The 13,366-nt window shown below is 41.5% G+C and overlaps 1 protein-coding gene and 1 non-coding gene across 20 annotated transcripts in view; one reads left to right on the top strand and one right to left on the bottom strand.

Annotated features, from left to right (window-relative positions):
• Positions 1 to 13,366, bottom strand: part of MITF (melanocyte inducing transcription factor) — a 235,441-nt gene that overhangs the window by 19,123 nt on the left and 202,952 nt on the right. For all 19 annotated transcript variants that reach the window (XM_061396403.1, XM_061396415.1, XM_061396404.1 and 16 more), the window contains 2 exons: positions 11,964 to 12,059; positions 1,646 to 1,763 (listed from right to left, as the gene is read on the bottom strand). In XM_061396403.1, the coding sequence (XP_061252387.1) occupies positions 1,646 to 1,763; positions 11,964 to 12,059 (214 nt within the window). The remainder of the gene's footprint in view (positions 1 to 1,645; positions 1,764 to 11,963; positions 12,060 to 13,366) is intronic.
• TRNAS-GGA (transfer RNA serine (anticodon GGA)) lies at positions 3,893 to 3,965 on the top strand. Its single transcript has one exon. It is a non-coding gene; the product is annotated as a tRNA-Ser (tRNA).

The raw sequence follows: 13,366 nt of genomic DNA on the forward strand, positions 1-13,366 counted from the left end.
AAGTTGCTGTCAATAGAGTATTGTCAGCAGTCAAATTTCCTTTTCAGGAAATAGCACTTTTCAGTCTTTCTTTGATGTGTTAACACACTGAGACAGAAACTGAGCCAAGAAGCTCCCAAACTGGATCTCTAACTGGTTTATGGAAATGAACTCATTATTTAAGAACTTTGGGTTGCTTGACTAATCCTGGGGATTCGGGAACCTCTGTTACTTTCCTTTCAGAAGTGATATAAAAACATTACATTATCATAATCCAGAATTGTATTTTAAAATAGATATTGTTGCATAATTTATAGCATATGTATTATATTATTGTAATGTATTAGGTATTATTAGGTCAGATTTGCTGACTTGTAAGCCTCTTCTTTTTTGTGTATAGTGTGCTGCTTCCTGAGCTATCAGTGTTCAGAACCTCATTTCCTGTCCCTTTACTCTTTTCCTGCCATTTTACCCTTGTCCAGACTGGACTGGTCATTGTCTAAGATACCAGTGACTCTAGAGATAGTGTCTGTTATACCTGCTTTTTTAAAAAGTTTAATAAATGTACACCCTCTTCACCCATTTCTTATATCCTCTTTCCCCTTGCTGCTGTGGTTTTCTTTCTGAAGAAACAATCATATACATAATTCGAAACCCTATTTTACACTCAAGAATTTTATGCATGTTACTCTAACCATATTTTATCCTTATTTAATACAAGTTTCATTTAGCTATGTTTTCTAAAGCTTCATTGTATTATTACTTCCTGGTACGATACCTATGTGTTTGTTGGCTTTTGATGGTTTTTATGTATTAATCATCTTTTTAAAAACCAAATCAATGTCTTTTTTTTAAATGTCTTTCTCCTGCCACAATTTTCTGAACTTTTGTTTTTGTTCTTTCAAAGATACGCTTGAATACAAGAGGAATTTTTTTTTTTTGCACCAAATCTATATTCCATAGTCTCAGTCTATTCACCGAATCCTGTAGGATACAAGGATCAAATAATAAAAAGGGTTCGGATGAGCTGAAGGCCATAAAATCCAGCAGGGTAGAATGCCAGTTGTAATGCAGTTTCATCGTGTTTTAATGGTAAAATGCCTTCCCTAAAGCGTTAAACAAAAATGACGAAACAGGTTAATTTCACACTTGCCTCAAGAGCAAACGATACCCATTGCTCCATTTGATAAATTATTTTTTCACTCTGTGAATGAATCTTTTGCACATTATAGAGCAAAAGTAACAGGAAGCATCTTAAGAAGTAAGAAACATGTCCTCAGTCTGTCCCAACTGTGGGTCTGAACGTGTGTCAAAGGAAAATTCAGATCAGAGTTCTCAAACTCAAATGCTACTAAGGGCCAGGAAAAATCCAGACTGGGAGTGTTCTGCTCTCACCCCAAAGGGGACATCGGCCACAGACTCAATGATGGCAGTCATGGAGGAACGGGGACCCGATTCCCAGCATCTCAAGTAATACTGGAAACCAGGATTTTCAAGTATAAAAACCCCGTGCTAAAACATAGCTCAATGTCTTAACCACTGCACAGACCTAAAAACATAAGTGTGTGAGTTGGAAATAGTTCTGGAGATCACTACTTGGATAACTTTGCTGAACAAAACACGAACAGAAAACCTCCAGTGAGAGGCACGTTTGCTGAGAATTTACCTGTGAGCTCCCTTTTTATGTTGGGAAGGTTGGCTGGGCAGGAGTTACTGATGGTGAGGCCTGGGGGTGGCAGGCCTTGATTTCCGTAAAGGTCAATCAAGTTTCCAGAGACAGGTAACTGGAAAGAGAAAAAAACAGTCATGGAAATGAATCATTGAACGATTCCTAAATTAGTCAGCTAAAACCCTTATCCTATTCCAGACTGTATTCACATATATACATCATTGATACTAAGTATAAAACAGAAAACCAATGAGAACATCATGCTGAGGAGCACAGGGAACTCTACCCAACACACTGTGGTGACCTGAATGGCACGGAAGTCCCAAAGGCAGCAGACATAGGGACGTGGGCAGCCGCTTCACTGTGTGGCACAGCAGAAACCAACACAGCATTGTAAAGCAACTATACTCCAATAAAAACTGATTTTAAAAAAAGAAATGATTTCATGTAAAAAATATTTGTTAATACAGGAAATGAGACGTTTGCCATTTCACCCATTCGCAGGTATATGGTCTCCTTAGGGGTTCCCTTAGAGACAGGAAAGGAGGCAGAATCTCACACACATCAAATCAGTATACAACCCATCTGATAGGTGTATCATGAGCATTGAGACCAAGGATAATGTGGTGAACTCATTATCTATAGCATCTAGTAGCTTATGGTAGATGTTCAGTAAACATTGGCTATTATTATTATAAGTCATGTTCTATGTGGCATAGCTTTGTAGCCAAGTCAGGTTTTGCATCAAAGTCAACTTTCTTCCTTCCTTTTCTTCCTCTCTCTCTCTACAAAGAAAAGTAATGAAAAGTGTTTTCTTATTGGAAAAGAAATGATATCCTTACTATTATACTAAAAAGGTATTTTCCTTGAAACTGAAATCTTTCACAGAGCCACAAGAGGGAGCCCACTGACTTTCATAAAAGAACAAAATGTTAACACTTAAAAAAAAAAAAGAAATATTGAGCCTTTCCAAACGAGCTTAAGAGTGTTTGTCTCTTGTTCTGAACTGAATATTTTCAAGCAGTGAATCTGTTTTATCCCAACAATGACTTCCCTTTGTACGTATACATTTCCCTGTGACTAGCTCTCTGCTATGAGTTTGATATACTCAGTTTTATAAACATATGAGATCCAAGACATTTCCTTTTCCCACTCCCTGAAATAAAGGTCTAAGTATTAATTGCTGGAAAACAGTTAAGTGATCTCACTACTTCCACAGCAGAAACTTCCCATTTCCAGCTCAACTTGAGTAATTTCTGAAACTATCATTACCAGGTGAGAGTTTATGTCTTTAAGCCCTTCCTTTACTTGACTATACACTCTGAATTTTACTCTAATCTGAGAAAAGTAAATGTAGTAGCATTTAAGTATGATTAAAATATTCAGTAATGCAGATGTACCTGGTAGAGGCTATATCACAATATAGCATGTGTCATTCCTTCAAATAACCACTAACATACAGATTAAAAGATACCATGAAATAAAGATAGAATCAAATGTGTTTCCTCTCATTGGGAGCCACCAGGTATCATATTCCTGTCATGACTTCTAAATAAACACTCTATGAGCTAAATCCCTAGGTAGAGAGATGGGGGAAGACTGCAGAGAAGAAGATGTTTTCCAACAGGTTAATATGACACTTGCTCTAGGGGTTGGGGGCTGTTCGAACAGACAGATCAGCAGAGCACATCTCTCTTCTCCATTCAGTCTTTTGTTCCTTTGTGAAGACAGCATCTAAATTATGCATATGAAATGGATTACACATATCTCACTATACGTATACATATGAAAATGTGATAATGTAAAATGCCCTTGAACCATATTTCAAGGGCCTCTAGCTAAGGAACTGATAAAAAAGTGACTATGATTACTAGCTGTCTTAGTGGTTTAATATGAAACAGGTCATCTTCTCAGGTCAGCCTTGCCCTGTGTTTAGTTTTATTCCTGTCCAACTTAATACAGCAAAGTGAAAGAGGCTCAAATGTCTCAATATAGCACTGTAGAGTCAGAGAGTCAAAAGTTATAAAGCTGGTATGACATCTGGTAAGACTTTGAGATTCCAAAGCTTTATCCTCCTCCTTTATTTTTGCTCAGTCGCTCAGTCATGTCTGACTCTTTGAGACCCCATGGACTGCAGCACTTCAGGCTTCCCTGTCTTCCACTGTCTACTGGAGTTTGCTCAAGTTATCTTCCTGTCCTTCTAGAATTTCAGATTTGGGAAGAACTATCTGGTATTAATGGGCTTCCCTGGTGGCTCAGAGGTTAAAGCGTCTGCCTGGAATGCAGGAGACCCGGGTTCGATCCCTGGGTCAGGAAGATCCCTTGGAGAAGGAAATGGCAACCCACTCCAGTACCCTTGCCTGGAGAATCCCATGGAGGGAGGAGCCTGGTAGGCTACAGTCCATGGGGTCCCAAAGAGTCGGACACGACTGAGCGACTTCACTTTCATCTGGTATTAATAAACCAATAATGTGACTTGAGATTCAATGCCACAAGCTAAAAACAATTATTTCCATGGCTTGAGAAATAAAGATCACATGTGCAAACTGTGTGCAAAGCATGAAACTGTGTTATTATGATAATTTGTTAGGAATAAATAATAGGCAAGTGATAAACACAACTAACTTTAAAAAAACCTCTAAGTTATCACTGGATCGATACTGAACAGATATGTTCTATTATCAACTTCTCCAGGATAAGAATATATTTTCTAACCACAATCTAAAGGAAGATGTTATGTGTACATATACTTAATAAATGCAGACTCACAAAAAGAGAAAGAGAGGGTGAAAGAATTGAAAACTGGGGATAAGACAAAGAAAGACACAAGGGGGCAGGTGGAAACAGGAAGAGAGACACACACAGAAGAGTGGGGGAGAGAGAGAGGGATGGGCAAGTCGGGTGGAAGCGGGGAGAACTCAGAAAGAAATGGATTGCTGCTGCTGCTGCCAAGTGGCTTCAGTCGTGTCCGACTCTGTGCGACCCCATAGACGGCAGCCCACCAGGCTCCACCATCCCTGGGATTCTCCAGGCAAGAACACTGGAGTGGGTTGCCATTTCCTTCTCCAATGCATGAAAGTGAAAAGTGAAAGGGAAGTCGCTCAGTTGTGTCTGACTCTTAGCGACCCCATGGACTGCAGCCTACCAGGCTCCTCCGTCCATGGGATTTTCCAGGCAAGAGTACTGGACTGGGGTGCCATCGCCTTCTCTGAGAAATGGATTGAGTAGGGGTTAAAAACTACAGAGAAGACTGTGTGGACTGACAGCAGGGCTGACCAAAAAGAGAGATGAATTAAAATCTTTGGAACAAGACGCCTTATTGGGCACTCCACTGAGGTCAAACATCATTACTTCCAGTTGAAAAAGCAGCTTATAACCCTCTGGAGAGTTCTTGAAAAGATTTCTCGCTTCGGCAGCTTTTCCAATCTTGCTGGTTAGGAGTGGGCATCATAGAGCCTGCTGGGATATTTTGCTGAGGAAAACTTAATTTTGTGGGTGCCTACTCTGAGCCAGGCACAGAGGTTAGAAGGCAATCTTTGTAACTTATCACGCTGACTTTACAAAAAGGAACATCAAGGTATTGCTCTGAGTGCAGGTTTCTGATAGGAGGTTCACATTGCATGCTAATCGTATTATTGGGAGGACAGCAGGATCAACCTGCTGATAATTTTCAATAATCAAATAACCAATAATCAAAACTGCAATTTTCAGTTAATCTCCAAATGAACCTGAGCAAATAAAAACCCAGTTGCTCACTAACTGTGGGTACTCAAATTTACAAATGAATGGTGCAGTCATTTACATCCTGGGCTAAGGAACCAGTGACTCAGGTTAGAAGCTGCCTCTGACATGCCAAATGATATTCAACTCTGTGAGGTGAGATGTCCCTCCCTGAAAAGTAGCAGTCATACCACCCATCTCACAGGGTTTTGTAAAAAGTAAACAAGATAAAGTGGGTGAAACAGGTGGTGCAGTGATAAAGAATCTGCCTGCCAATGCAGGAGACGCAGGAGATGCGAGTTCAATCTCTGGGTGGGGAAGATCCCCAGATGAAGGGAAAGGCAACCCAATCCAGTATTCTTGCCTGGAAAATTCCAGGGACAGGGGAGCCTGGCAGGCTACATACAGTCCATGGGGGTCACAAAGAGTCGAACATGACTGAAGAGGCACGCACAAGTGAAACAGAGTACCTGCTTTTAAAGTGACTGATAAACTATGTTTCATTGTTCAGTCACTCAGTTGTATCCAACCCTTTGCAACCCCATGGACTGCAGAACATCAGGCTTCCCTGTCCTTCTCTGTTTCTCAAAGTGGCTCAAATTCATGTCCGATGAGGTTTTCCTGAAAGTATATTCTTTGTCTACGGTTTTTTCGCTCAGTCATGTCCACTCTTTGTGACACCATGGACTGCAGCTAGCCAGGCTCCTCTGTCTATGGGGATTCTCCAGGCAACAATACTGGAATGGATTACCATTCCTTTCTCCAAGGGAACTTCCTGACCCAGGGATCGAACCTGGGTCTCGTGCCTTGCTGGCAGCCTCTTTACTGTCTGAGCCACCAGGGAAGTCACAGTTTTTGGGCAGTCAAACTAATTTTCACTTTGATTAACAGAACTATCTGCCACATGAATTACCAAACATCCTGTGGATTGCAATGCAGATCTAAGCACAGAAATGAGGGGATATGTGTGGCTCAAGTGACTACTCCATACTCCAAATCTTTTTCCACTGGGGTGATTTTGCCCCTTTTCCCCAGGGGACATTTGTCACTGTCTTGAGACATTCTGAGTTGTCACTGTGAGATGGCAAGGTGTGAATGGCCCCCAGTGGGTAAAAGCCAGGGATCCTGCTAAACATCCTACAACAGACAAGACAGTCTCCACAACAAAGGACTATCCATCCCAAATGTCAACAGTACCAAGGTTGAAAGACTGCTCTAAATGATGGCTTAGCCTCTTTATATTAACAGCTGTTACTTATGAAAGCTACTCAAAGGGAGGCTGATTAAAATAATATGGATTTCTAATTAAAAATCAGTCTCCTAGCCATGCAAATTTAGGAAAAGATTCAGTGGTTCCCTTTCTCATTTTGAAAAATTCCCCCATAAACACAGGTAACTTCATTACTAGGTCAAAATAACACTTTTAAAGCTAAGGAAGAGCAAGCACACCTTCTGTTAATATGAATATATTGTGTCTTTGCGGGGTTTTTATCCAGCACATTAACCTGATGGACAAGATTTCACTTCCAGTGCATGAGCTGTACCTTGGACAGTAAAAGACACAGTCCAATTAGGACAAATAAAGAGAAGGCAGACACGTGTGCGTGTGTTCCCTAAACTTTGTCTGAATCGAGTTTTTCCATGTTCTGCTCCACCAAAATGAATATTTTTCCAAGTAAATGATAATTGCAAAATGTTATTATTTTTTTTCTCCCTGGATGGTCCCCTTCTCTGAATATCAATTAAGTTCTGTAAGCAGAAGTAAACTGGGACTTTTATTCTTTGTTTGCGATGGTACAAGAGGGCCCTTGTGCTCTCAGAATAGTTATTTCTAGACTCCAATTCCCTTAGGATAGTTTCCTCTCTAGGATAGTTTCCTCTCTAAGTGTTCCTTCCACTTTATTTTTTAAAACAGTTAACTTGAAATAGACCATTTCAAAGAACCAACTAAAAGGAAAAAAAAAGCCCAACATAAAGAATATTAAGTTTAAACTTCACTGTGGGGAAAACATTAAAATGTTAGTAAGTTGTAGTTGGTTCTATTATTTAATTCTAACAATTAAAACCCAATTTTATCAAGAATAAGAGCTAGTAACTAACATTTAGTGATGGCATAGGTTCTCTTGTTTTAGATGCTATTATTATCCCCATTTTCCAGTGAAGGAAAGTGAGGCAAAGACAAATAACTCACTCCAGAGTATGTACTGAACTCAGATGTCTGGCTGAGAGTCTGTGTTCCTACCTTCTGTGTTACCGTGCCTTTCTGCCAGTTGTAAAATGCCGAAATAGTTTCTTGCGGGAAAGCTCTGATGTGGAGAACACAGAAGAGAAATGGGGACCAGGACAAGGTCAGTGCCCCCTGAGGGCGCTGCAGGTTACTCTTCTCTTGACTGGGGATTAATTAAAGTCTGCCCTGGGGATTCTTTCTTATCTGCGGACTCCCCTGAGACGGTCTCTCTGCTTCTGAATTATCCTTCTCCATTCAAAGTCTGAAGTGGTCTCCTTTTCTAAACTTGTAAGCCCAGTGAGACCAGGGAGGAGACCTGACTTATCTGCATCCATAGCACCTCACCCAGCACTGGTCACATGTGAGGCATCTGCTGCTGCTGCTGCTGCTAAGTCGCTTCAGTCGTGTCCAACTCTCTGTGACCCCACAGACGGCAGCCCACCAGGCTCCCCCGTCCCTGGGATTCTCCAGGCAAGAATACTGGAGTGGGTTGCCATTTCCTTCTCCAATGCATGAAAGTGAAAAGTGAAAGTGAAGTCGCTCAGTCGTGTCCAACTCTTAGCGACCCCATGGACTGCAGTCCCCAGGCTCCTCTGTCCCTGGGATTCTCCAGGCAAGAACACTGGAGTGGGTTGCCATTTCCTTCTCCAATGCATGAAAGTGAAAAGTGAAAGTGAAGTCGCTCAGTCGTGTCCGACTCCTAGCGACCCCATGGACTGCAGCCCCCAGGCTCCTCTGTCCCTGGGATTTTCCAGGCAAGAGTACTAGAGTGGAGTGCCATTGCCTTCTTCTATGAGGCATCTAATAAAGGCTAAATCAATCTTAAAGTGAGTTCAGGAGCAATCGGACTAGGATATCTACTCCAGCGTAGACTGACCGAGGAGACACGGGTATTCAGTCTAAAGGTCATGTCTTCAGAGGGTTGTCACAAGGACAAGTTCTCCACGGGGCAAACTGGGATCCACATCCACAGAGAGACTCACTATGAGAAATATTTCCATTATTGAATATGATATTATTCTAATGTAGAGTTGGCATATTACAGGTGCTGAGTGAATATCACCCAGATAAAATACTATCAAAATTATTTAAACTATAATAAATTATATATAATAATTTAGACATTGTTGAGAACAAGCTATGTTTCCAATGCTAAATGCTGTACATACTTTAGGGTTTCCCAGGGGGCTAGTGGTAAAGAGCCTGCCTGCCAATGCAGGAGACAGGGGTCTGATCCCTGGGTTGGGAAGATCCCCTGGAGAAGGAAACGGCAACCCAATTCACTACTCTTGTCTGGGAAATCCCATGGACAGAGGAGCCTGGTGGGCTACAGTCCGTGGGGTCACAAAAGAGTTGGAAAGGACTCAATGACTAAACAACAACAATTCATAATTTAGGAGATGACCATGTCAAGGAGAAACAATGATCAGTTTCATTTTACAAATAAGGAAATGGAGGACTTCAAGAAACCAAGTAATGTGCAAGGTCAGGCTGTAAACGGCAGACTTAGGATTTGAATCCAGGTCTGACAGTAAATCCTCAACTCCCAACCACTGTGTTACACTGCTTCACTTGTGAGTGTAGATTTGGAAGCTTTCAAGAAGCTGAAAGCCTGATATTTTGAAGGGGAATACAAAGGATGTGCAAGAGGAAATTCAGGCAGTGACTACTAGGTTAGATCAGATGACATCTGAGGTCCTCATCACTGGGGAAAATTTTTAAAAAAAGAATAATTTAAAAGAATCATGTCAATCCTATAGTTCTCCTGAGTATGCACAGGTATCCATTTGATGCCACTGGAAAATTACCACCCTTGTCAGCAAAGTTCTTCTGAAATGACTTGCTGCTGCTGCTGCTGCTAAGTCCCTTCAGTCGTGTCCGACTCTGTGCGACCCCATAGACGGCAGCCCACCAGGCTCCCCCCGTCCCTGGGATTCTCCAGGCAAGAACACTGGAGTGGGTTGTCATTTCCTTCTCCAATGCATGAAAGTGAAAAGTGAAAGTGAAGTCGCTCAGTCGTGTCCGACTCCTAGAGACCCCATGGGTATATGTAAAAATTATAAACTCCTGAGCGCAAGCTCCTCCAAGGTTTTTGCTCCTGTTCGTCCTAGGATTCTGACTACTGACAGGCACAGTCTGCCTCACGGATGCATAAAGCTGAAAGTAAGAGGGTTCCACAGAAGCTGACCCAGGGCTGAGAGAGGGTGGGACGAGTTTGGCAAGGAAACATTTGTTAGAAATAATATTTAGTTCTTTCAAAATAGGGGGTGAGTTTAAACGGGCAGTAAATTGACAAAACTAAACAATCTAGAAAAAACTCAGAGGTTTTGAGGGGAGTCCTTACTCCTCAAGACTTCAAGAAGGTGACTTAAAGGACTGGATCAAGATAGAAAAGAAAACGTAACTATAAAAAATTGGTTTTCTAGGGATTTTGGTATAAATAAGTAAAAGCTACTACATTCCCTTGCCCAGGAAATTTATCATTGGAATTTAGTCTTTAAAAAAAATTCTGTGGTTAAAAAAATATTATTTAAAATTCACCATTTTTAATTATTTTTAAGTGTACAGTTCAATTGTGTTAAGTGTATTCACACTGTTGGGCAGCACATCTCCAGAACTTTTTCATCTTGCAAATCTGAATTTCTATAACCACTAGCCAACAACTCCCTTTCACCCTTTTTACCACCATGGAAGTTACTCTTTTAAAAACCAATTACTACCCTGTTTAGGAAAAGCATCTTAGGAACTTGTGTAGAAATTCAGTTCAGTTCAGTTCAGTCTCTCAGTTGTGTCCGACTCTTTGCAACCCCGTAAACTAGTGGTTTTTAAAAGATGACTCTATCCTCCAACCAATCTTGCTTGCTTCAGACTGGCTCCACAATCCGAACCAGCTCTGGCCAATCTATCCTGTAACTGTCCTGAACTCGCTGGTTTGTATCACGTGAGTGTGTGTCAAGTGTGTCAAATCTATCAGCAATACTGATAGATCTGCTCGGTTTGTGTCAAGCCTGAAGTCAAGGGGAGATTCTGTCAGCAACCAGAGTCCTCTGTTTAGTCCTGAATGGTAGGTTCTTCCTCCACTTCCAGGGCTTGTCTCCTAAGTGTATAGTTACACCACCCCTAGATTGTCCAGCTGGTGAATATATTATGCAGTCTTAAATATATTGCATCCTTAAAGCTGCTTGTCCATTTTATTTTCATTTCAAAAATCTGAACAGAAGGCTAGCATATTCTTGAACTCTTGGTGAAATTTAAATGTTAATAAAAATAGTATACCCCCCAAAACATACTAATTACTAAAGAATATGACAGTCTCATGGCATTGCTTGAATAGAAAACAGAAAATGATGGGACTAGGCATTCAAATCGGAGAAAGCAATGGCACCCCACTCCAGTACTCTTGCCTGGAAAATCCCATGGGCAGCGGAGCCTGGTAGGCTGCAGTCCATGGGGTCACTAAGAGTCAGACACATCTGAGCAACTTCACTTTCACGCATTGGAGAAGGAAATGGCAACCCACTCCAGTGTTCTTGCCTGGAGAATCCCAGGGACGGGGGAGCCTGGTGGGCTGCCGTCTATGGGACTCGCAGAGTCGCATATGGGCTCTGGTCGCACAGAGTCAAACACGACTGAAGCGACTTAGCAGCAGCAGCAGCAGGCATTCAAAGATGTACCGTGTCCCAGCTCTGACACATCTGACCTGTATAACCTAGGGCAACACAAGCTAACCTTTCCTAATCCTAAAATGGAAGGCAATGAGAGAATCCCAACATGACTCAAGGAATTCCTGCGAGAACCAAGTAAGAGTCAAACGGAAGGAGTGAAAGAAAATAAACTTTACAGGCAAGGCTCCAACTGCAGACAGGAATACTTAACAGAGAAGAGCAAATATGACCCCTGCTTAATGAACTAAAATTGGAATAAATTTGCCATTGAAATGGGGCAAACTGAACATCACTTAATCACCTGTCAATAGTAAGGGATCTCCTTTAAAAAGTGTATTATGTTTTCAGGCTGACCAGAAAACCACTGTAAATAACACAACACACAGTATTTCCCTCGGCAGCAGTATACTAAGTTAGGCATCAGATGCGGATGGGAGTTAGAAAACCTAGCATGTTATTGAAAGTGAACTTGGACTCCAGGGAATGCAGAGCTTTATCATGGGGTTACTGATAAACTCACGAGCAATTCTTAATTTCTAATGTTTGAGTCATTTATCTGTGATCTTGAGATATTTCTCTGCTTCATGAATTAACTTCTCAAAGAATCACTTGCAAAGAGAAACTGAAAATTCAGGAACAGGGAAAAAACACTGGAAATAATATCTCGAGCTTTTTTTTAGAAAAATAAAAATATCACCAATACCGTATTTGCCATTTGCAAGGCGGGATCCATCAAGCCCAGGATTTCTTCATTATAACTTGATTCTAGGCTAATGATGTCATCAATTACATCATCCATCTGAGGGAAAAAGGCAATGGAAGAGAGAGAGATATAAGCAAAAACTGTGCAAAGCAATCCAAAGAGAGATCCATGGTCTTTCCTGATCTAAAGAAGTAACACTCTTTAGTTAGAGTCTAAGAGATGACTGTCCTCTTTCTCTTCAAAGGAATACATTACTGAAGACCATTAATGCTAATGGGTGATGAGGAGGATGATACATGCAACCAGCACATAGTGAGTGATTACTAGGTGCCAGTCACTGGGCTCGGGGCTTCTTATGGACTAACTGATTTACCCTGACAATAACCCTACCAGAACAGGTGCTATTATTACAGCAATTTTTCAGGTGAGATACATGAGAAGCAGCTTGCCCAAAGTCACACATCGAAGAGGGGTTAGAGCCACAGTTTGAACTATGCTTTCAATTGTCATATAAAACTGCCTGCCCTAAACTGGAAAGAGGAACCAGGAAACTTCATCTTGAATGATAGCTGCCTTTTCCTTTTCTCATCTAAATTTATATCCAGTACATTTCCCACACCCTCCTTGGAGTAAAAAAAAAAACCACAGATGGCTGTTCAACCCTTTGTTCCCATAGGATGTGGGGGGCGCTGTGGCTCCCAGGCCACTGGTTAGCCCTGCAGTAACCTTACAATGACTTGTAAACTAAGTCTCTCCTTGTATGCCTGCCAGTGTGCTTGGCACTCCCGGAGGAGAGCACCAGGACGAGGTTATCATTACAGTCGTGGAGCTGACATTCCCTCTAGATCAATTTTATTTCTAAAGTACCAAAACATCAGTCATGATAATAAACAACAGTGATTACATGTGCATTGCAGCAGTTGCAAAGACAAGTCTGTGAAAACATTTCTTCGTAAACATCTTATGTATTTGATCTACTTGGTATGTGTGTGTGTGTGTGTTGTGTGTGTGTGTGTGTGTGTGTGTGTGTGTGTGCGCGCGTGCGCGAGCATGCAAACACCTGCTTGGGTCTTAATAGTGCTTCACAAGTACACAGTGAAAGCTCAGAACTCAGAGGGATGCTCCTGTGTGCCTCTTTGCCATAGTTAAAGAAGACAGGCTTCAACATCATGGCGCTTGTCAGAATCTCGGTTCTCCCACTTTCTGGGTTGGATCACTGCCCCTCATCTTTAAGAGTCACAGTGTGCCAATCTGTAAAATGGGGTTAATAATACTCATGCCCTTACTGGATTCTTGTGAGATTTCAGGACAAACCATATGAAGTGCTCACAGTGCCAAGCATACAGCATACATTCAAAAAATAATGAGTGTCACTGAGTAACTCCAGAGAAGAATAAATGGAG

Source organism: Bos javanicus, chromosome 22 (genome assembly GCF_032452875.1).
Source record: "Bos javanicus breed banteng chromosome 22, ARS-OSU_banteng_1.0, whole genome shotgun sequence".
NCBI classification, from domain to species: domain Eukaryota; kingdom Metazoa; phylum Chordata; class Mammalia; order Artiodactyla; family Bovidae; genus Bos; species Bos javanicus.